The sequence below is a fragment of the Centroberyx gerrardi genome, chromosome 13 (assembly GCF_048128805.1).
Source record: "Centroberyx gerrardi isolate f3 chromosome 13, fCenGer3.hap1.cur.20231027, whole genome shotgun sequence".
Lineage (NCBI taxonomy): Eukaryota > Metazoa > Chordata > Actinopteri > Beryciformes > Berycidae > Centroberyx > Centroberyx gerrardi.
The window spans coordinates 8662130-8686950 of NC_136009.1; the positions used below are offsets into that span (position 1 = coordinate 8662130).

The window sequence follows — 24821 nt, forward strand, 5'->3', positions numbered from 1 at the left end:
GCTGCTGCATGTCGATAATGTCTCTTGATTAAGGTAAGACCGATATAACAGTTTGTTGATGTATCGGGTCAATATTATGAGGATCATGTGTTATGGGGACTCACTTTGCTGTGACTCTACTATGTCGGCAGAAATATTCACAATGTTTACACTATCATATTTAGAGTGTGCTGTTTTACTGTTGATAGTCTAGATACATGATTTTTTTTATTGGGGGCTGATAAGACATTCCTACCACCTCGTGTCCACACTGAGGGCAACCAGTGTTGTCTAGTGTTTTGTGTGCATTGGACCACCAGCTATATTCCTACTGCATTTGTCACAGTGCTTATTACTTACACTTAAGGCAGTCTAGGGTGCTGTAGCAATCAGCATGCTGTTTGATATTTCAAAACTTTTGTGGTACTGTCAAATCAGACACTTTTTTCCTGCAGTCTTAGTGAAACTACCCATATGTTAGTCATTAAGATGAGGTAAGATGAAACTTTAATGATTCCCATGGGAAATTGGGTAAAGGAAGCATCAAACAGTGTAGCCTACATTCTGTCCCATTCAATATTTTATCCTAATAATAATAATACTAACTAATTGTGACTCAAACATGCCTGAACATAATAGCATAAGATCAACTAAACTCTAGCCTGAATAATTCCACAGATAATATTGCTTGTGTGTAACATTAACCATATTAAGCTGAATAGAATAATTTGAATGAAATACCATTGAATCGGACAGTCTTGTAAAGTATTACCTTCAAGGTAGTTGAGTGAACCAACATGTTTGCCTGAGGAAACTGTACTGTGACAGCATCTGTTGTCACATTTTTATCTTTACGTTTCTGTCTTTGAAAGCTGTTCTGCCAGAAAAATAATAAAACACTCAACGAGAGTAGACTTGTCACTTGCTTATGAGAACCTGTTACAAATCTGTTTTGAATTTATAAGTTCTGCTACAGTGCTTCAGTCACATCGACGGTAAAACCTCGCCAGTGTTAGGGGAAACTCAGCTGGCTGCAGAGCACACATCATTAACTGAAATACCATTGTACCTGTAGGTGTGCCTATGTACACACAAGAAGTGCCCATTCTCCTAGTGGACAACAACGACGACAAACAAGAAATTAATGCAATGGTCTTAAAAGATGCCCTTTACTGTATATATTAAGCAGCCAGGTTTTGCAGCCCTTGAGACTTAACATCAGTACCGATGTGTCAAATGGAGGTAGCAGCTAAGTATAGCTTAATGGTAGAAATTTACAAAAAAGGCTTTGGAGGAATGTGAGAATGTCAATGCCTTTGCATCATTTTTGCTAATGGTGCAAATAAGCTTGTGTAGAACAAGATCAAAGCTTTCATGCAGGAGCAGCAGTCTGCAGCTGAGTCTATTCTATGGACCCAGTTTGAGGTGGAGCTGATTGTTAATATGTACAGCAGCAGATTGAGCGAGAGGACAGAGGGCTGAGCTGAAATGCAGACTGTGCCACACTGCAGGAGATGATGTTGCACCTTAAGTTATATCATCCCATCAGTTTTGATCTACTTGGCTAGTTCCTGAATCAAAACTGTGGTGACAAAAACAAATCCAGTTAAAAACGTGTATCTGAAAGAGGGCGAGCTTGCATCAAGCTTGTATCAGGAGTTGTAAATGTTAATCATGAGAGGCAAATGTGTTTGAGGTGTACAGTATATTGTAGTGTCTACACAAAAACATAATTTGCAAACACATGAGAGTTGTGACTTCTACCTGCCCTTTAACAACTTCTAATCCGTCCGAGAGCAAGTCAGTACAGCTTTGTGATTGGCTAATTCTCAGACAATGCCCTTGCCCAATGCCAAGTCTCAATCTAACCATGTCTTGTTTTCCACTTACTGTACAAGTTACACATTTATTTTTATTTTTATTTATTTATTTTTTTTAAATCCACAATTAAGCATACATCTGTCCATATATGCAATATATATTTTTGCAATACAGCAATTGTATCTGTAATGCTAGAGCTACATCTCAACTGTTTTATACCTGCATTGACAATAATTTGTTGGCTTTCTTTCTTTGCTGAGCAAGACAACACAGTAATCAGAACAGCAGAGTTGTTGGCTCCATAACTGACCAACCTGTTGGCTGTATTCTACTGTGCCACACCCACTGTCGTCCTCATCAGCCTGTCATTGGTTTGCAGGGCTCAGACCAGGAGAGCAGAACTGCCTGTTTAAACTGGTGAGGCTGAGTAAGTGTGTTGTATAAATGTCAAATCATTACCTCGCACACCTTGCACTTTTGGTCTCTACCTCATTTTTAGGAAGGTATATTTTGTGAAACAAAACAGTTTCATTGAGTTTCACATATTGTCGCCGTCTGATGAAAACCTTGTGATTTTCATGTTTTAACTTAAGTTGAAAGATTATATGGTCTTATGAAAGGCTGCTTTTCTTAGTTCCCCAAAAGTTGACATTTTGCAGATACAAAGTTTTTACTGGACAGTTGCTTCTCTTCCTCCATTTTCAATCAGAAGTGAATCAATCACCAGAAAGGAAGAGTTCATAAGAGACCACAGGGTCTCTTATGAACCACAAGAAACTGTCACATACTGTAAAAAAAAAAAAAAAAAATCTTTCAGAAAAGAAAATTGATTTTGTCCTTTGAAATGATCTTGCGAAGTCTTCTACAGTCCTAACCATGATAAGACTGTTATGTAGTGTCCTTCACAACATGATATACTGTGTGGATGTCCTTCACTGTGCTCTGATATTATGCAACCACGTTCACCTTCTATTCAGCATTCAGCGTTTTGGGTCAGCATGTTGTAAAAGGTCGTGGAGGTCAACAGCACTTTCTGTGAGAGATAAGTATACAGTCGGTTATAATGACTGTGAGGAATCATCAGTTCAGCTGTGCTTTCTAACAAACCATGTTGTAATTGCAGGGTAGTTATTGCACTGGAAGCAGTAGATTTAGATGAGTTAACATTCGGGATGTTTTTAATTTTTATATACATTCAAAAATAAATTTTGTTATGTTTTTTGTAAGCTTTCCCCCGAAATTAACATGCTTTTTATGTGACCATGTAGAAAATGTGTTGGTGAAGACTGTTGATCCAAGAACGTGTGAAGAGACAGCATGTGTTGTGACACGTAGTACACAGCATGGTTACAGCAGTGTTACATCTGCTCTAAAGATCACTTGTTTCTACAAAGTGAAATCCCCAGTTATCTGCTGGCTCATGCTTCCTGAAATATACAATGCAGGGGTTAAACATTGATGGAAATTGTTTAAAGGTCATCCTCTGGCAGCATCACTAAATAGATAATCAACACCCTCAACATGGCTGATTTCGGAGAGATCCTCAGGAACATTGGAGAGTTTGGATTATTCCAGAGGCTCATTCTTTTTGCCCTTTGCTTTCCGAATCTTATTCTGCCTTTTCACTTTGCCAGTGTGTTTTTTGTCCAGTCAGAGCCAGGCCGACACTGTAACACAGACTGGATCCTCAGTGCTGGTCCTAACCTAACCACAGATGAGCAGCTGAACTTGACTCTGCCCCGGGAGAAGGATGGGACCTTCAGTAGGTGTTGGATGTTTGTCCCTGTGGACTGGGACATTGATGCCATCAGGGAGTATGGACTCAATGAGACCACAGGGTGCCAGAATGGATGGGTGTACGACAAGAGTCTGTATGAAGCCACCATAGTCACTGATGTAAGGTGGTCTAAGTGTGACGCTTTGATATTAATGTTCAATGACACAGCATCATCCCTTTCGTTAACCAGTTGGATTGATATCAGATTTGTATTTTTTACAGTTTGATCTAGTTTGTGACAAAGCAAACCTGGTGGAAGTTGCACAAATAGTGTTGATGGCTGGTATTCTTATTGGTTGTCTCTTATTCGGACCTTTTGCTGAATCGTAAGTGTATTTCAAAGTGGTAAGGGATGTGTGCCCTTTATGCTGTATCATCCTGTTCAATGAAAATCCATCACAGAACGACATGAGAAAAGCCACTCATTCTGACCAAACTTGTTCTATCTCTTCCAGGTTTGGCCGGAAACGAGCAACTCAGATTCCAGTGGTTTTGATGTTCATATTTACTGTCACAACAGGGATATGTCCCAACTTCTACCTATATTTAGCATCCCAGTTTATGGTGGGGGTTGGCTATGGAGGGTTTCGACTGAACGCCATTATACTGGGTACAGTATACTCCATTAGCTTACATCTAAAAGCAGTTTTCAGCCTATTATTGTTTAGTCACGTGGTTCCTCTCCAGATTTGAAACAATGAATGAATAATGCAAACCGACAAGCTAAGCATTTGTTTTTATGTTGTATACAGTCTGATGAATCCGTAGTGGAAAATAGTTTTTATAGGCATTTTTATACTTGGAAGCAGTGGGATTTGTATGCTTGGAAGCAGTAGGGATGTTGGTTAAGTGACTGTAGGATTTTGATTAAGCCATTGTTGAACTGCATGTCTGAAGTGAATAAGGTAGTAAGCTTTAAGGGCCAGCTGATGACCCTATTGATTATTTCAAGTCTCATGTGCTTGAAGGTGTGGTAGTAACGCCTGCTGGCCTCCAGATCGCGCTGACCGACTACATGAGTGTTGTAGACTATCAGTGAGACATTGCTCCATAGTGCTGTGTAATGAAGGTTGTGCAAGTTTTATATTCCTCTCTTCCTGAAATGGAATCACTTTTTAGTGTGTGAGAGTGTGTGTTAAGATGGTACTGTATAACTCTAACAATGGATTGTACAAAGACTTTTGATAATTATAGTTTGCCGTTTTATTTGCATGATTTCACGGTAAAAATAAAGAGGAGTTGACTTTGTTCCATGTAGTTGATGTTTGCCAGGATTCATAAGTAGTGTTACGTAAAGAAACTCCTTGGAATTGGCTGTTTGTGTTCCTGTTCCTAGCAGTAGGTGTAGCTGAGAAAGCACATTCGTGTTTTGGAGTTTGTTTTTTTGGGGGAAATTTGATGTTGTAGTAGATGTCTTTGTTTTATGTTTCTTCAATAGATAGAGTTGCTGGTGAAAAATAGCTTTGTCTGGTTAGATTTGGAAAACTGTAGCAGTGATATTTAGCATTTTTCTGCTCCAAACCCTTTGTCATCTCAAGAAAAGGTGTTGCTAAAAGATTAGAGGTGTTGTCTGTATCATGACTGTCAAAGAAAACCCCTCACACTTATTACATTATTTGCCAAGACACTCACTCCTGACAAGCATGTCGGCCGTTTTGTTTTCATCACTTCATCTAGTCTTCCTGCTCTTTAACATGTTTTAATTGCATCCCAGCAATTGTTTTGTAGTGTCACATTTTTCAAGTGGAGGATATAAAATGTTATAATAGAACCAGCTGACTACCTAGAATTGTGTGTGGGGGGGGGGGGAACCAAAAAAACAAACGAGAGGATGTCATATACTGTATCAATGTTAGAACCTGTAGATCTTTTATGAATTCTCCTCTTTCCAGCCACTGAATGGATCGGGGTGACCAAGCGATCTCTTGGCTCTTGTGTGAGTCAGATATTCGGTGCGTTCGGCCAGTGCATCCTTGCTGGCATGATCTACTTCATCCGTGACTGGAGACTGGCCCAGTTGGTCACGGCAGCACCAATTGCTGTTGTTGTTATTTACATATGGTGTGCATTTATCACATTTATCTTTTTTGATGACCCTTTAGTGTTTTTACTGTAAAATTGTAGATTATTACGAAGTGTCATTTTACTAATGTACATGCTTGTTTCTATCAGGTTTATTCCAGAGTCAGCCAGATGGTTGATGGACAGAGGAAGGACAGAAGAAGCTAAACAGTTGATTCTCAAGGTAGCAGCAATCAACAAACGCACTGTTCCAGACTCTCTGTTGGAAAAGGTACTGTGCCTTCACAAGAACTTACTTGTCTTTACATTATTAATATTTGTGGTATTTTTGAATTGCACTTAACACTACTTTTTGAACAGTTGTTCATAAACTATTCCATAAGAAAATGCCTACATTACAGATTGTTGAGAAAGAAACTGTGGAGAAAGGAGGCATAAGAGTTCTTATCAGATCATCTGTACTCAGGAAGTATTTCTTTGCCATAACACTGGCATGGTAAGTTACATTCCACAATAACAAGTCCACTGAACCAGTAAATTATGGGGAAAAAAATAAAACAATATTGAAAGTAGCCAAATAGTAGCCTAACATTAAATTACTATTTGCAAGTAATCTTGAAAATATTAAAGTTAAATCATGTAATGAAACTATATTTCCTACAAATTCCTGCTGTCTGGTACTGTTACATTCATCTGTGCATGACTAATATATATTTTTTGGAAATCTAAGGTTTTCATTGAACCTTTCCTACTACTGCCTTTCGTTCAATGTGGGAAACTTTGGCTTGGACATCTTCTTGACACAGTTTATGTTCGGTCTCACTGAACTACCAGCTCATATACTTTGCATCTGGCTGTTAGAAGTTGTGGGGAGAAAATTATCCCTTATATCAACACTTCTGATTGGCGGCCTCTTGTGCATCTTTATCCTAGCTGTTCAAGGTAACACACTTCAAATGTATTACTTCTGGAAAATTGGCGGTTTTGCCCTCATCTGTCACTCTATTATTCTATTTCAGGTAGTGCCGTTGCTGTTACCACGTTAGCTACCGCAGGGCGCTTTTTCATGAACTGGGCAGGATCCATATGCAATGTCTATGTGCAGGAGCTGTTCCCAACATCTGTTCGGTAGGCTGAGTCTTTCCGGATCATTTGTCTCACATGATGAAATTGGAGGACGACTGTGGATTGGTCTCCTTCAGTCCATTCCTTTGTTTGTTTGTCCATCCGTTACACAAGATATCTCAGACACCACTGATCAAATTTTGACAAAACTTGGAGAAATTATGCATCTCACCACTGTACTCCTGTGCACCAATTGGACCAAGGGGGGTGCTACAATTATTAGTATTAGTATTAGTGTTCCTTAGTGTCAGCTAATCTTGGCTGTATTTCATGCTTCTGTCCAAAGACTAAAGAAATACACTTGGCAATATTGTAATGCATCAATTAATGGCCATACAACCACGATGGGCACCTTGTACATGGGAGCAACAGTGGGTGTGGCAGTTTTGGGAGGTTGTGGTGGACGGATATTTTACTGACATTTCTGCACATCCAAAGCCACTTGTGAATTATTGTACAATGAAAATGAACTATTGTTTGGGCCAATCATGCCAAGTCTACACCATTATTTATTTAACAAATGCCTTTTCCATCATTTCTTTGGTGACAAAAAATGGTTCCACCTCAAGCAAGCGCAAAAACTCTTTTGAGGAATTGAGGAAGCTTTATCGAATTTAGCAGTTTACACTCAGCTTTTCTAATACTGTACTCCGGCACTCCATGGAGGTTAAAAAACAATGAAAATTATACTATATTATATATTATATGCAAATACTACTGCACCCAGGTCTGAATCTATCACTGTTATATAAAGCTCGGACTTGCTTGTCCCCTAATGTTAAGAGATATTGTCTCAGTGCTCGTAGCCTGTGGCAATAATTAACAGTAGCCACAAGAATTATTCTGTGTAGCAGAGGAACCATGGTTGCATCATTGGTTATCACCACAACCATGAGTTTAGAGGAAATACTTCAACTTAATGAGGCGGGCATGTCTGAGCTCTGTACTCTCCCTATTTCAGACAAACTGCCTCAGGATTAGGGTCCATAGCAAGCAGAGCAGGTGGGTTGCTGTCTCCATTACTCAACCTGCTGGCTATATACCACTGGGCCGTACCCACTGCTGTCTTTAGCGGCCTTTCAGTGATCAGCGGGGCTCTCACCTTCCTGCTCCCTGAGACAAGGAGAACTGAGCTACCTGATTCAGCTGATGAGGCTGAGGGCAACAGGTAAGCTGCTGCATGCTGATAGTGTCTCCTGATAACACTTTGATGAAGGCCATGACCCCATTAGTACAGGCATTTTGTGAGAAAAAAGGGGTGAACCTCGCACAAATTGCAACAGAAAATCTGACAAATGTTTATTATTCATAAAAGTCTCCTCTATAACATATAAAAAGTCCTAACAGATCCAAGTGGTGGAAAGTATTTTTCAAAGATGTTTCTTAACCATACCCTGGTACCACTTTTTTTGCTTCCTAAAATAATATTTTAAAGCAACATCACTATATTAGTATACTTGTATACAAGGCAACATAAATTTGCACTAATCTATATAAATGTTGGCATTGATTAACATACACTTAAAACAAAATTATATAAATATCACTTAAAATAGCACTTTTATATTACTTTCAAAATATTCGTGACTGCCAAATTGCCACTAATCAACATAAATGTTGGCACTGATGAACATAAACTTAAACATGTTAACTTTTAAGTAAAACTTAAACATTGCTGGTCATCATCAGTGTAAGTTGTCTGGCTCATCTTCATCATCTTCATCGTCATCACATGCAGCCTGACATGAATTTGCACCCTGATCCTTTGCAGTTGCTACATGCAACAGAGCACTCAATGTCATGCTTCTTGCATGTGCACCTCAGGCTGCTGCAGTCTGTCTTGCAGGTGCATCTGATGACCCGTAGGAGTTCCTGTGGAGCTGGTGGTAAGTCAGTTTGGACAGGGACAAGCCCCCCATCACTCTTTTTCCATCCCCATTCTTTTGGCAGGAGTTCATCTACGGTTCCCTTCCACTGCTGCACCTGGTAGTACACACGAAGACTGTGGTACTTCGCTGCTCCTGACATAGGTGGCAGACTCTGTGGCTGTACATGAGAAGTGCTAGTAGCCACCTTCTCACAAAAGCGCTTGTGTCGTAGTGAGTCGAGTTCCTCCCCAGGCTTCCCATTGTACAGGCACAGCAAAGCATTCTCTCCTGCTGACACAACATCTGCTGTGGAAGCTGACTGTGTGTCAAACACTGTAGCTTGCTCACGGAAGTCACCGCTGGTTGTGAATTTCTTGAGGGGAGCTCCTTTCCCAATGCCATAAAGGCAGGAGGTAGTGTCACACCCGGCTATTGCATGGATGAAGAGGATGTGAGTGCACACACTGGGACCCAGCTGCTGCTTGACGGCCTTAATGTTCCAGACACGTGGCTTCTTCGTGCTCTTCTTTGGCTCAGGTTTGAAGAAAAGGTCATGTGACTTGAGGTTGGTGTGGTAGATGAGGAGGACGAGCAGATCTGTATCATCACCAATGAGCACAGTGCTTGTTGCGGTGGCAGACTCCACTGCTTTTTGCACTATGAGGAGATCAGCATCACCTGGGGCATGGTACGTCTGACGGTTCTTCTGTAGGTGACCACTGAGCATGTTGATGAACTGCTGCTTGTTTGTGTTGTTTGCAAGGAACTCGTCTTTATTCATTGTAACAGGCATGTCCTCATCCATGGTTACGGTTGCTCCAGTCCTCCCACCTGCTCGCCTGCGGTGTGTCATGTCTTTGGTGGATGTGCCCTGATAACCGTTGAACATGACAACTGCCTCTCCATTGCAGCAGCCTGAGGTGCACATGCAAGAAGCATGACATTGAGTGCTCTGTTGCATGTAGCAACTGCAAAGGATCAGGGTGTGCAAATTCATGTCAGGCTGCATGTGATGACGATGAAGATGATGAAGATGAGCCAGACAACTTACACTGATGATGACCAGCAATGTTTTAAGTTTTACTTAAAAGTTAACATGTTTAAGTTTATGTTCATCAGTGCCAACATTTATGTTGATTAGTGCCAATTTGGCAGTCACGAATATTTTGAAAGTAATATAAAAGTGCTATTTTAAGTGATATTTAAATAATTTTGTTTTAAATTTATGTTAATCAATGCCAACATTTATATGGATTAGTGCCAATTTATGCTGCCTTGTATACAAGTATACTAATATAGTGATGTTGCTTTAAAATATTATTTTAGGAAGCAAAAAAAGTGGTACCAGGGTATGGTTAAGAAACATCTTTGAAAAATACTTTCCACCACTTGGATCTGTTAGGACTTTTTATATGTTATAGAGGAGACTTTTATGAGTAATAAACATTTGTCAGATTTTCTGTTCACCCCTTTTTTCTCACAAAATGCCTGTACTATTACAGATGGCACATCTCGGAGGGTCACTCATTGTTGCACTCATGGTGCTGAAATCACAAACACAGTTTCTGGTTGATTGTGGACAGTACTGAACCCTTTGTGTGGACATCAGACAAGAAGACATGCATAATTTTTTTTTTTACAAGGGCGGCAATGGGAAATTGTAGCATCACCGATTTCAGTATTTTTCAATACTTTCCACCACTTGGATTTCTTAGGACTTTTGATATGTTATAAATGACATATTTATGAGACTAGAACAGTTGAAAGAGTTTCTGTTGCAATTTGTGGGGTCATGTTGTATAATGCCTGTACTACATGCAGTCAGTACAGAGTAAACAGTGCAATGTAAAACATTTGTAAAAAAGTATTTTTCGGAGTCTATACGTTCTGTAAGCTTTGGGGATAAGCAGGTAAGCCTTGCCACAAAAACTTCTCTTTAACTGTGGTTTATTGAATAATCCAGTTATTCATTTTATACCAAAAATGTAACTACAAACCACAATTTGAATTATGATTTTGATTTTATTTCAACTTGACCAAGTGTATAGTAGATAGGCTATTTACAAAGTTGAATTTCTATAGTTTAGACTCTGTTATATTTCTCAAAGCAAATGTGTCGTTTTGCTGCTGATATTCTGGATAAATTATATTTTTATTGCTGAAAAGTTGCGCTAACTTTGTCAATAAAGGGCACTTTTAATATATCTTAAAACTACATCATCACATATAGGAAAAATGGATCAGCTTCAACAAAGGAAAATTTCCCAGAGCCCTTACTCTTAATCTCTCACTATGAAGCACCCAACAATGTATCCCACATTCTGACCTATTCACTGTTTTATCCTATTGAGCTAACATACACTGATCTGTCTTCCTTTCCCCTACAGAAATATGGCCACCATGAAGAACCAAAGTGACTCAAAAGAGCCTCAACACAGTAGTATAAAATCAACCAAACTGTAGTCTGAATAATTCCAGTGATGATTTTCCTGCTTTTCCTTCTTTAAATCCAAATCTCATCAAGATAATGACACATAGCTTGACTTTTGACTAGACTTTCCATTTGCTACAATGGATAGGTTATATGGCATTTTGCATGCTCATTTTTGCTATTTATACGTACTAGCTCATCCTTTCCAAATGCTATCAATAAAGACAGCCAAGTCTGTTATTTTCCCACAATTCAGAGTGTTTGAGTCTCTGTAAGTCAATCAGGTTAGCTTCTAGTAATTTATTTTTATGCAGCATGGAACAGGTAAATAGAAATGTCTATAGCAAGTCTGACTAATAATTAAAATCTTTATGACACTGGCCCTTGGTGGTTGCCGATTGTGTTCTCTTTCTCTCTCTCACACACACACACACACATAACCATGTCATTCACCAAGAACAGATCCACTCTACTACTGTATATTGCTACCTGGGTTAGCTGTCTTTCATAGTAGCCTGTTAGTCAAAATGCTTTGTTAGCATTGCCCAAACTGAATAAATTCCACATCTATTACACAAAAAAATGCTCTGCCAGCTCAGTGTAGTTGTAACTAAAACATTTGCCAACAAAAATATTTGTTGTCATCATAAATTAGCCTCTGCAGTTACAAACACACATTAAAGCTGCAAGCAGTGATGATCGGGCCCTCGCACTTCGCGCACGTCGGGGTGTGCCGCAGCTGTGGCGTCGTTACTGGACACCGACCGGTCGACGCGGCTCTGAATTTTCAGTATAAAACATGTCATTTCCTTTTGCCAGTAGGTGGCGCTATGACTATGATTCAAAATTGGCTTGTAGATGTCTTCAGGCCGAGACTCTCATCAAACGTGAAGTTTGGGGCAGATTTGACCATGTACAGTCGAGTTACAAGCCACTTCCTGTGTTGCCAGTAGGTGGCGCTATGACTATGATTCAAAATTGGCCTGTAGATGTGTTCAGGCCGGGACTGGCATCAAACGTGAAGTTTGGGGCAGATTTGACCACGGACAGACGAGTTACAAACCACTTCCTGTTTTGCCAGTAGGTGGCGCTATCACCATAAGTGAATATTGGCATGTAGATGTGTTCAGGCCGGGACACTTATCAAACCTGTGAAGTTTGGGGCAGATGTGACCATGTACAGTGGAGTTACAAACCACTTCCTGTTTCGTGGCGAAACATGGAAATGCGATGCCTCGCCACGCCCACGCCGTTGGACGAAAACTCAAGCTTTTAACAACTTTTCATCGTCAAGGTCTGTTATATACGCTGAGCAAGTTTGAGGTGGATCCGATGAACCGTCTAGGAGGAGTTCGTTAAAGTATGACCCCTGTAAATGGGCAAAAATGCACAAAAATGCCACAATCAATTCAAAATGGCTGACTTCCTGTTGGGTTTAGGTCATGGGAACTAGTGATGTTTTTTGTAGGTCTGGACATGATACATGTGCCTACCAAATTTGGTACATGTAGGTGAAACGTAGAGCGATGAGTATTTTTTTGAAATTTTGTAGGGGGCGCTATTGAGCCATTTTGCCACAGACATGCGCAAGACCCATAAAATATTACATTTTTCACCACTTCTGAGGCATGTGCAAAGTTTCGTGAGTTTTCGAGCACCTTTAGCCCCTCAAAAATGCGATTCATTCGGCAGAAAAATAATAATTCCTTGCATTACAATAGGTCCTCGCACCGGTCCGTGCTCGGGCCCTAATTATGATAAACACATTATGATATGAATACTGAACGAGTGAGGTTCATTCAATACAGGTGAGAGACCGCCATTTTGTTAGCATTGGTCAAACTTAATAAATTCCAAACCTGTTATGGAAGAAGCAGCTCTGCTAGGTGAGTCTAGTTATTAGGCTACTAAAATATCTGTAGGCAATTTTTTTTTGTGATCCGTCTTTCACAATTTGCAATCGTCATTCAAGATAAAATTTTGGCTTTTGCTGTTCTCTACGGAGCCCCCCTGGGGTCTCCTGGTAAGAAAAAAATAATTGCTGTGGAAATCCGTACCCACAAATTCCGTGGGCACGGATTCCTTAACTTTGCCCACGGACTAGTAAACGGTGCCCTCGAATTAGTAATCGGTGTGCACGGATTCTTAAACCGTACCAACGGATTAGTAAACTGTGCCACATATAGGCCTAGGTGGCTAATGGCTTTGATGGCTCACTATATCTGTGAAGAGGAAACTCAGAGTCTGGACCGCAAACACTGGTAGGCAAAGTAGGTAGGTTAAAGCAGGATTCTTTACACGTGGTCAAGAGGCATAAGTACAGTCGGCAACAGGCAATCCAAATCCAAATCAGCAGGCAGGCGAGGGAATCAGTAACTCAAAATCTGGCAGGTAATAGGTCACAGAAAGGCAAGAACCCTAAGACAACTCGGACGATCTGACAGATACTACAGAGAAACACAGACTATACTTATACACTGAGACTAATCAGAGAATGGGGAAAGCTGGCTGCGCGGGAAGGAGTCTAGCAGCTGATAGGTTAACAGCAGGCAGGTGAAGGCGGGAAAAAGTCACAGGACTAATTGGCTGATGGCAGACAGGTGTGCTGGTGAAGAAGAAGGGAAGCCAGTGGGAACTGCAGGACCTGAGGAGAAACAAAGAGAACACACAGACACAGAACACAGAGACAAGATTAGGGAGAGATGGAGGTAGAGGGAGATGGAGAGGGAGAGGGAGATGCAGCTGTAGCCATGACAACATATGCCAAGCGGTGCGTAATGGCTATTATGGCTCACTGTATATAGACCTAAAAGTCCCTCTTTGACATTGGACCTCTTTGAGTGAAAAGGCCATCACCTCATATAAGTTGGAAAACCAACTGCACAATATGGTAACAGCTATCAGTTGCTTGACTTTATTTGGTGAGCTTTATATTACGAAACATTTTTTCCTCAAAATTGTCACAGATACTTTTTTTGGGGGTGGGGGGCTATTTGCCTTTATTGTCATAGTTTTACAGTAGAGATAGACAGGAAAGATTAGGAGAGAGGGTGATGACATGGGACAAAGGTCCTGGGCTGGATTCACACCCAGGATGTTGCGTTTACATGGTACGTGCCTTAGACTACCGAGACACCAGGATGCCCACACAGATACATTTTAAAGTCTTGACTTTTTGTAAGTGTACAGTAGCAGCCTTTTGTCTGGACTAAGCTCATCCTTTCAGTGTGTCATGCCCTTGTATTTAGGAAAACCTTTTCTTTACATTACAACTTTTTCCTTATATTTCAGTGATAAATCAACATTTAGAGGTGGAAGATACTTTGAGACAAAACTCTGAAAAAAGCTGAATTCGTTCAGAAAAGTAAAGTAGTCATTCATTAAAACAGCTTTTTGTGGACTCTACTATTGTCAGTCAGTCAATGTAAGACTGTTACTGTATTATGTACAGTAGTGTCCTTCACTAAACTTTAGTTATTATGCAGCTGAGGTTATCTTTTTGAGTGTATTGACTTGTTAGACTTGAATTTCAAAGGTCAATATCAAACGTTTTATTTTTATTTTTTGAAAGCACCAATAAAATGTATGCGCGTACTGGTACTGTACGTACTGGTACTCTAAACACCACTGTATCTGAAGGTCACATTAATCAACAGTTCAACAGCCTGTAAAAGAATAAAGATGTTGTCATGTGAAAACCCCATAACTCCAGTTTGGTGATTTTCATGTTTTCACTTCAATTGAAGGATTACTTGGTCTTCTGTGGATTGAGAGAATTCTTCAACACTGAGCTTATGAAAACCTTCCAAAAACCCATTGGATAAACTAAAAAATGCATGGTGGTCAAGCACAAGGTAAGGCTGTTTTTCTTAGTTCCTGAGAAGTCAACATTTTGGAGATATGAGGTTTTCACCCAACACGGTGAAATCGCAGGGTAGTGCTTGTTATTATTGTGCCAGATATTTTGTAGCCGAAAGGAAGTGGATTTCAGTGATAAGCAACAGAATTTGGGCATCGAGGATTTTTACACACATAAAAGAATTTGAATTTGGATCTTTGAAATACCTCAAATGAATAGGCTCAGTTTACTGCACTTCAGGTGACTGTCAATGGAATGAAATAGTCAATTATCTGCTTGCTAAAATATAAAATGCTGAGGTTAAACATTAATGGACACTGTTCAAAGGTGATCCTGTGGTGGTCTTTTTCCACAAAGCAACACAAAGGAGATAATCAACACCCTCAACATGGCTGATTTTGGAGAGATCCTGAGGAACATTGGGGAATTTGGTTTATTCCAGCATCTCATTCTTTTTGCCCTTTGCTTTCCAAATCTTCTCTTGTCTTTTCCCATTGCAAGCTCGCTTTATGTCGAGTCAGAGCCAGGCCGACACTGTAACACAGACTGGATCCTCAGTGCTGGTCCTAACCTAACCACAGATGAGCAGCTGAACTTGACTCTGCCCCGGGAGAAGGATGGGACCTTCAGTAGGTGTTGGATGTTTGTCCCTGTGGACTGGGACATCGATGCCATCAGGGAGTATGGACTCAATGAGACCACAGGGTGCCAGAATGGATGGGTGTACGAGAAGAGTCTCTATGAAGCCACCATAGTCACTGATGTAAGTTGGACTGAGTGTGACGCTTTAATATTAATGTTCAAGTATTCAATTATGCTCATAAAATCCTTTTCAATGTACAACACAATATCTTTCATTAACCAGTTGGATTGATGTCGGGTTTCTATTTTTTACAGTTTGATCTAGTCTGTGACAAAGCAAACCTGGTGGAAGTTGCACAAACAGTGTTGATGGCTGGTGTGCTTGTTGGTTCTCTCTTATTTGGACCTTTTGCTGAATCGTAAGTGTATTTCAAAGTGGTTAGAAATCGTGTCCTTGATCTTTGCTGTATCATCTTGTTGAATGATCAATCTCTGCGTCTTCCAGGTTTGGCCGCAAGCGAGCAACTCAAATTCCAGTGGTTGTGATGTTCATATTTACTGTGACAACAGGGTTGTGTCCCAACTTCTACTTATATTTAGCATCACAGTTTTTGGCGGCGGTTGGAGGTGGAGGCTTTCGAGTCAACTGTATTATATTGGGTACAGTATACTCCATTTAGTATACTGTGTATTCAGTTTTCACAAAGTTATTGTTTAGGCAGCTGTTATATTGCGCCACAGAATTCTCCAGATGCTGTATGGAGCAACTTACTTGGGACAAGATATACAGTAAAATGAATCAGAGATGTAGAGAAAACAATAACATGATTTAGTTGGTGTGGCAGAAAAAAACAGGTGACCTGTCCAAGTATTTTAGGGTTTTCAGGGCCATCCTCATTCAAAGAATTTCACTTTTGAAAGAGAAATAGGCCTGATACATTAATTGAGAAAACAATTCTGTAAATGTAAATTGTTTCAATTATCCTGAAATAACGATAGGTCTGAATACAACATAAAAACTTGCCATATCTTGCAGTGTAGTATTAGATATCTTGAGACTATTGCCTACATAATTGTGACATTTTTGACAATGTAGCTGTATTATTTTGAAAAATCAGTTACTCAACATCAATCTTATAAACTGTTTTAGTTTAAGTAAAAAAGACATGAATTTTCATTTTGTTGTCCTACTTCTTCTTCTCAGTCTCCAGTAATCCAGTAGTAAGATTACACTAAACACAATGAGGAAATAAATGAAAGCAGCAAAATTATTCTCTAGTAAAGTGAAATTATTTGACTTGAATTATGTTGAGATCAGTTTGATAATGGTAATTCAAGTTAAAATCATGTCCTAAGGTTGATATTTTTGTAGCTACAATACCTTGAATTTCTTTTTTTCTTAATAAAAAGTTCATTCGTTCACAATCATAAATCCTTTCCTACCTGCAGCCACTGAATGGATCGGGGTGACCAAGCGATCATTCGGAGCATGTATGAGTCAGATATTCTGTGCGTTCGGCCAGTGCATTCTTGCTGGCATTATCTACTTCATCCGTGACTGGAGACTGGCCCAGTTGGTCATGGCAGCACCAATTGCTGTTGTTGTTATTTACATATGGTGTGCATTTATCACATTTATATTTTTTGATGACCCTTTAGTGTTTTTACTGTAAAATTGTAGATTATTACGAAGTGTCATTTTACTAATGTGCATGCTTGTTTCTATCAGGTTTATTCCAGAGTCAGCCAGATGGTTGATGGACAGAGGAAGGACAGAAGAAGCTAAACAGTTGATTCTCAAGGTAGCAGCAATCAACAAACGCACTGTTCCAGACTCTCTGTTGGAAAAGGTAATTAAACCCTGATGCTTCCTGTTGCAAAGAAGGAGTTGCTAGTTGTCCCTTTCTTTTGTTTCCCCACTGTGGCACACCAAAGTGGAAGTTGGCAGAGTGGTAAAGCTCAGGTCTTTGGACCATAAGCTCGTGAGTTCAAGCCCCTGATGAACTGTGACCATTTTGAAGTTTCATAAAAAGTACATCAACACTAAATCACACAGTACAGAAAACTCAAAGCAGGTGTTTGACATCATCTGTCAATGCAAAATACCTGAATGGCATCACTGATTGGGGCGTGGCCAGACCTTTCAACCCATAGAGAGCAGTGCAGCAGCAGTTTTCTGGCCCATGTGATTTACTATTGTTTTATTCGTTAATGGAGAGCACTACAATGTTCTATAAAGTGATTAGCACTGTCAGTCTGTCAATCATAGGTTGCAGTATCACACTAGTTCTCCCTTTAGTTAGTTTCTCCTCATTAAACCTGTAACAGGCCTTTGGCTCAGTAGGTAAAGCATCAGCCTTTCATGTGGAAGGGTTGTGGGATCAAATCCAGACTTGTCCTTTCCAAAGTCATTAGTCATCAAGGACAAATAATAGAAAGTTTGGCCGTTGTGAATAACTCCAGCAATGTGGTTGCAATGAAAAGATTAACTTGACAGAAGTCACGGGCCAACACAAAAGCCGGTGTTAGACTGCATGTTCGATCTTCACAACAAGCCAGTTTTTGTGTGTGTCTTTCTACCTTCTGTAATGTTTTGTCTGTCTGTCTTATCAAATTGTGCTTGGACCCCGCAATCGCCGCTTGCGGCTATATTTTATATTATCGTCACTCAAAACTTAGGTCAGGTTAGCTAGCAAGCCAGCTAACAGGACTATCATGTTGTGCAGTGTGCACATAAACTGTGGTTGGCTCATTGCAGAGAGAGGCGTGCCAGCGATTGGCAGCTTTGTAGGAGGCTGCTGCCTGACAGGCCTCACTGAGGGAACAAAAGTCCCTCGGATTAAATGTTTCGCTCCGTTTGCACTGGAAGAACCTGTACCTTTTTTGTGCTTTTGTTCCACAAAGGCAATTCAGCAGATTTCCCAGAATCTCCACAATGCATGGTGATTTTCAGTCAGGGAATTGATATATGATATGAAAGAATGATTTGAAGTTATACCCAAGTATCTAATGATTACTTTGTCTTTAAATTTATACTTGAGGTTTCTGATCAAATTTAGCCTATTAATATGATTAAATATTAAATAGCAAACAGATGGTGTCTAGTTGATAGTGAACAAGTTTTCAATAAGTATAAGTACATAAGATAATATTTCTATTACAGATTGTGGAGAAAAAAGCTGTGGAGAAAGCAGGCGTAAGAGTTCTAATCAGATCACCTGTACTTAGGAAGTATTTCTTTATTATAACATTGGCATGGTAAGTTAAACTCAAATTAAAATATTTAAAATTCAATATTAATAGTGAAAACTGTATTATATATTTCCTTGTAATGCTGTGGTAGCACTTAACATAAATTCTGGTCTATAATACATTCATAACACTTGAACACGAGCTTCATAACAGCTACATGGGACATTCATGAACACTGGCTCAGTTCTTATGAGACATTTTCATTAGGTGTCCATGTAATGCGTATGTCATTTATGATATAGCAGTGGAACAGTATTGTCAATTTATTGAACAAAAGGTTGAAATAAAAAGCCATTTTTGATTGAAAGAGCAGAATATTTGAACTTAAACAGGCCTAATAATAAATGTAAATAAATAATAATAAAAATAATGAATACAAATTGCACAGAATGAGTAACACAATATTGCAGGTGAGTTAATTTCAAAAATAAGTCTAAATCCTCTAAATATTTTAGTTTGTTTACTTTCCACTTATATATCACTTATTCCACCATGGTGGGTCGTGCACAGGAAAGCGACCGATCACAATGAATTCTGGGTAAGATACGCTCCTGGAGTCTACATTGTTGATGACTCGCTCCCTTGGCTCTCGAAGAGTTCACTTGAGTCATCAGAATAATGGAACGGCACTTAAGATGGCAGCGAGGATTCCCCCAAGGGAGAGTGCCGAGAGGGACTCACCTTCTATAGAGTACAATAGGTTGTGACATCACCTGGCACCAAAGATCAGCCAATAGCAGATGGCCAGTTCAGTACCCTACTTTTCCCCAGTAGATGTCAGGGTCACCACAAATTTGGGTGGGGTTTAGTTACTCTTTAAGAGACATTAGTGGAATTATTTAACCGATAACCGTGTTATGCTTCAGTGCATTGAATTCAATTGAACACGCGCCGTGGGTCTGTACAGGATCTGTGCTTGTTCAGTTTACAATGGCAATTACTCAGACTTTTATTTTGAAATTTTCACTCAATATATTGACACTATTCCCACAAATGACATGAAAACATGAAACCTGACAAACAAAATCAACATACATGAATGAGGCATGTCCCATTAGAAAGCTGTTGTTCAGGAGTTATTAATGTTATATAATAGGGAGCCAAAGTCAACATCATCTCAAAATGCCAACTGGCTAACCAAGGCTAATGGTAATGTCTGGGCTGTTAGCATTTTGGATCAAACAATAACCTTGGATCAAATAAAACATTTTTATAGTTATGCAGTTTGCTACAGTCTGACAACATAAACAGAAAGATATGTCAGTAACGCTTTATTTTACAGCCCACTAATTACGGTGTAACTAGTTTGTAAATATGGAGTACTAATAAAATAACAATGCTGTAGTTACAGGGTAACAAAACAAAAAGTAATTTTGTAGTTATGAGAAATGTATAAGATAGTTATGGTGTAACTATTTTTTTAATTACTCATTATTCATACTTAAAAAATAATTACTGGGTACAATAACGTAATTGGGGGTACAAAAGAAGTGTTATCGGTGCTTGTTTTTTTTTTTATAATAGATTATTTGAATAGGGACAGATACATAGACATAGAACATTTAATGAAAATAGTCTGATCACATATAACATTTCAGTGTTCCACAGAATTCAAATCTATTTGTGGTTTTGGGGGTAGGTGTTACTTTTGGTTCCTAACTGACAGTTATGGTTGTGCATTCGAAAATACATGTCCCTGCAAGCGCGCCCAGTGATCCTTTCACATTCCGGTTGCAATCCCTGGTGGTGCGTGGGATGGCTGTTTGATGACAAGCCGAAATAGCTCAGTTGGGAGAGCGTTAGACTGAAGATCTAAAGGTCCCTGGTTCAATCTTGGGTTTCGGCAAGTGCGGAGGTCACTTGTGTAAAGCAGTCCTGGCGCGGCAACTGTTTTAATCCTGTGATTTTCTGGCTCGTCATTTCCCAAAACACGGCGGACATTTACAAAGAAATACCCTTTTAGGAGAACGTATTCTTGTATTCTCTTATATTCTCAATATATAGGCTATTATCAATACAGGATCCCATTACCTGGATGGCATGAAAAATGATCTAATGTACTCCATTTTAAATGGTTCCATTTGTTAAACAAATAACTGAAGACGTAAAACTGGCCCGGACCGGATCCGATGTTACCTGGTTATGACATCACTTCCTGTTAACATATCGCAGTGTTAAAAGGCTCATTGGGATCATTTAGATCCCATTATGTAAGCTGTAGATTCCTGACACAATGCATGTCATGGTTAACTCATCAATCTTTATTTTCCGTAGATACTGAGCATCACCACATTATACATATTTTTCCACATGTTCAGCAAATATCGATGTCCATTAGCTTGACATTTTCAACTAGTTCTCTGACAAGAGGGGAACATGCACTGCTTTATTTTACAACCCGCACACCTTGTACTTACTCCATAACTACAGGGAACAAGCACCAATAACATTTGTTTTGTCCCCCCTAATTACGTTATTGTGCCCTGTAATAATTTGTTAAGTATGTGGTAATTATGAAAATAGTTACACCATAACTATCTTATAAATCTCTCATAATTACAAAATTGTTAACCCTTAATTCCTGGACTTATTGTTTTGTTACCCTGTAACTACAGCATTATTATTTTATTAGTACCCCATAATTACAAACTAGTTACACCGTAATTAATGGGCTGTAAAATAAAGCGTTACTGATATGTCAATGACAACACCTGTATTGTGTTATAAGCTATATAGAAACACAAAATAAGTGATCACAGACAGAGTTGTAGGCGACAGAAAGTTGGCTTCTCATTACTGGTAATAATGAGAACCGACCCTGCGGCAGTATGTCAGCCATGTTTGTGAAAAAGGTATATTTCTTATGTAACTGTGGGTGTCACGAGGATTTTCAATAGTCAAATGTTTTGTTTAGTGTATATGAGACATATCCCACCGTTATCTTCCGCTTTGGCTCGCTATGGAGTTCATGTAAGGTGTCCTGCTCATCTCTGGATGACTAATGCATTTTTTTTCTTGTTGAAAATCTAAGGTTTTCATTGAATCTTTCCTACTACTGCGTTTACTTCAACATGGGAAACTTTGGCTTGGACATCTTCTTGATGCAGCTTATGTTTGGTCTCACTGCACTACCAACTCCTATACTTTGCATCTGGCTGTTAGAAGTTTTGGGGAGAAAATTATTACTAATGTCAGCACTTGTGATTGGGGGACTCTTGTGCATGCTCATCCTAGCTGTTCAAGGTAAGGCACTTGGCAGAATTTAGTTAGCAAAAGGATGATTTCATGTTTTTGCTTTATTTATCACTCTTATTTTTCATTTCAGGAAGTGCCATTGCTGTTACATCCTTAGTTACTGCAGGATGTTTTTTCATGATCGGGGCTATATCCATATGCAACGTCTACATTCAGGAGTTGTTCCCAACATCTATTAGGTAGGTGTTGACAGTTCATGTTGGGACTATTTTCTTATGTGTGAACAATCCAGATCTGGGTGAAACAGCATTTTAAAATACTTTTAATGGTTTGTTGGAAAAAATAACAAGGGAGAACTGTTGGCTTTTGCAAAAAAGGGGGTGCGTAATTTATTTTACCAGAGCCGCATAAAATCTCAAAAATATCCCTGCTGGTTAGTATAAATGTGCTCAATACAAAGAGAAAACAAAAAACACTAATAATTACCAGGTTATTTGACAAACACTCAAGCGAGACAAAGGCAAGGTTAGATTGTATTGGGGAAAATACATTATAAAGGGAGATAAATCTGATTTCTAGGCTATATGTCTACTTTACTCCAGTTGATAACGTTAATGTGGTTAAGCGCAAGTGAATCTAAATTTTAAAAAGAGAAATGGTTTTAGGTCTTACCATTAGAGTCATGCATAGGCCTATTATCATCACATGCTGCAGCAGGTTGAGGTTCTTCATGCAAGTCGCTGTCCAGGGCGACATCCTCCGCTGAACACCTGAATGTGCCACATCGCCAGTCTTTCATCGGTCTGTGTAACAGAGACTTCCTCTTGGCGCCCTCCTGTTGCAGTCATGGATCACCTTGCTTTTTGAATCTAATTTCATGTCAAGCCATTTCTTTTTTTATTTCTGTGATGTACACACAACAGACGACACTGCATTAACAGCACAAGTCATTTTTTTCCCATTCCTTGGCTTTAGCAGGGCCTTTGGTTCCACTTATTGACGCTATTAAATATTATAGCCTATGCTTTCGTTGACTTATTTCTGATAGTAGGACTTAAATCTCAGAGCTGGTAGAATTCTTCTCCTTAGTCTTCCGTGTCATTTTTATGAATGAAGCTTCCCGACATATGGGCCGGACGCCTAACCTTATATAGCATTATTGGAAATTTATGCTAATTCACAATTCTAATGAACACGCGTTCATTTAGAGCAGGTGGCATTCATCATGTTTACGCAGGTCATTTACGACAGTTTTCTGAAGATACAAGCGTTTGGTGAACCTGACGTGGCACACGCGTACGAGTCCACCTCACGAAAAATGTAGAAATTTAAAAGAAGAATACGAAAATGTCCTTGCATGAGGCCAATGAGTACTGGAAAGCTTACACAATCACAGGAAAGCATTTGAGAGCATATTTAGTATATTTTTCTATACTTAAAGACTTAGAAAACATTTTGTTGTTCTAATGTGACATCCTCCATCCATGTGGTTTTCAATGCATGTTACTGTAAACTCCAAAAATGATTTGCAAATACTGTTTGACCCAGGTCTGGAAGTGTCATTGTAATAAATTGTATTTTCCCTCCTCTATATCAGACAAACAGCTGCAGGATTAGGGGCCGTAACAATGAGAATAGGAGGGTTGTTGTCTCCATTGCTCAACATGTTGGCCATATACCACTGGGCCGTACCCACCGTTGTCTTCAGCAGCCTTTTAATGGTCAGTGGGGCTCTCACCTTCCTGCTTCCTGAGACCAGGAGAACAGAGCTGCCTGATTCAACTGATGAGGCTGAGGGCAACAGGTAAATATATCTTCATTGTTATACATAATGTCATACAGATATATACTGTATCTCTTAGCTGTCCTTATGTCATGAATTATACCCCTTCTCTGTCCTGTTGCTTTTTCAGAAATATGACCTCCATGAACACAGCAAGTGACCATGAAATGGACAACTGTCAATATCAACAATCAACCAAACTATAGAAATGTGTCTGAGGGTTTAGTCTCGGGGTTGTCATTGATCTTTTTCTGTAAAAGATGTCTGTTAATATAAAAATGTTCATACACATTGAGAAATATTGATTAAGATATTTCACGATCAAAATTTCAAAAATATTTTTGGTCTCATTAATAACTTATATACATTTTTGCCTGGATTTATGGGTAGATTGTTGCTTTGTTGTAAAAGGTCCAAGTTGAAACATTATTGGTTCTATGTATGGTTCTTCAGTGATTCTGTGATAATACCAATAGACCAAAAGGTTACAGGGTACGTGATAAAGTGGTCTAACCAAGTGTTACTGATGATCCAGATTTATACATGATTGAGCCTCCTTAAGCTGCCTAAATGGTAGTTGAATCATTTTTAAATAAATATATAATACAATAATGAATCATTTGTTTTTGAGACAGTGTGATACACTATAATGTGAAGATCCATCTATAAATCACCTCAAAGAGAATTTCTGAATCTCTCAACTGTCACTGGAAGTGAGTCCCCTCATGAATACAAGCCAATGAACCATTATTTTGGACTGTTTCCTGTTTAGAGTGGATCGTACTCTAAACAGGAAACAGTTTGTACATAAACATAAGAAAAACAAATATTAACACAATAAAATTATCAAAAGAACTTAAGATGTACAATGAATGCATAATATAATTTGCTCTATATACATGAAGAAAGAATCTGTGCTTGTGGTTGCAACAAATAACACTTTAGCTTGCAGGCTGCTAATTACATATAATTATGCTAAACTCTGTATGCTCATTCTTCAAAGTAATTAAACCATTATATCAAACTCTTTATACTAATTAATTAACTGTATTGTCTTATTATTGCTTGATTTGTGGTCTTTTCATCAAAATTACTAACCTAAACTTCCTTTCATGTTCGATAGCAGT

The 24821-nt window shown here is 39.1% G+C and overlaps 2 protein-coding genes and 1 non-coding gene across 3 annotated transcripts; all 3 read left to right on the forward strand.

The window, feature by feature from the left end:
* Window positions 1-3321: 3321 nt before the first annotated feature.
* On the forward strand, window positions 3322-11107 carry LOC139915163 (solute carrier family 22 member 13-like). Its single transcript, XM_071903669.2, has 10 exons — window positions 3322-3696; window positions 3800-3903; window positions 4033-4187; window positions 5470-5638; window positions 5750-5870; window positions 6001-6095; window positions 6330-6541; window positions 6619-6727; window positions 7686-7892; window positions 10980-11107. The coding sequence occupies exons 1-10, from the start codon at window positions 3322-3324 to the stop codon at window positions 11053-11055; spliced, it is 1623 nt and encodes a 540-aa protein (XP_071759770.2). The 3' UTR covers window positions 11056-11107.
* A 4163-nt stretch (window positions 11108-15270) lies between these two features.
* LOC139931524 (solute carrier family 22 member 13-like) lies at window positions 15271-23926 on the forward strand. Its single transcript, XM_078287960.1, has 10 exons — window positions 15271-15645; window positions 15780-15883; window positions 15970-16124; window positions 16914-17082; window positions 17194-17314; window positions 18628-18722; window positions 21748-21959; window positions 22042-22150; window positions 23509-23715; window positions 23825-23926. Exons 1-10 carry the CDS (start codon window positions 15271-15273, stop codon window positions 23898-23900), a joined length of 1623 nt encoding a protein of 540 aa, XP_078144086.1. The 3' UTR covers window positions 23901-23926.
* Window positions 20490-20562, forward strand: trnaf-gaa (transfer RNA phenylalanine (anticodon GAA)). The gene has a single exon. It is a non-coding gene; the product is annotated as a tRNA-Phe (tRNA).
* Window positions 23927-24821: the final 895 nt, after the last annotated feature.

Bases quoted from the DNA above. Each gene is read 5' to 3' on its own strand.
- LOC139915163 (XM_071903669.2), top strand. From the start codon at position 3,322: ATGGCTGATTTCGGAGAGATCCTCAGGAACATTGGAGAGTTTGGATTA. The intron at 5,871-6,000 runs GTACTGTGCCTT...CCTACATTACAG, and splicing joins CAGACTCTCTGTTGGAAAAG to ATTGTTGAGAAAGAAACTGT. The intron at 6,728-7,685 runs GTAGGCTGAGTC...TCCCTATTTCAG, and splicing joins CTGTTCCCAACATCTGTTCG to ACAAACTGCCTCAGGATTAG.
- LOC139931524 (XM_078287960.1), top strand. From the start codon at position 15,271: ATGGCTGATTTTGGAGAGATCCTGAGGAACATTGGGGAATTTGGTTTA. The intron at 15,884-15,969 runs GTAAGTGTATTT...TGCGTCTTCCAG, and splicing joins TTTGGACCTTTTGCTGAATC to GTTTGGCCGCAAGCGAGCAA. The intron at 18,723-21,747 runs GTAAGTTAAACT...TGAAAATCTAAG, and splicing joins TTTATTATAACATTGGCATG to GTTTTCATTGAATCTTTCCT.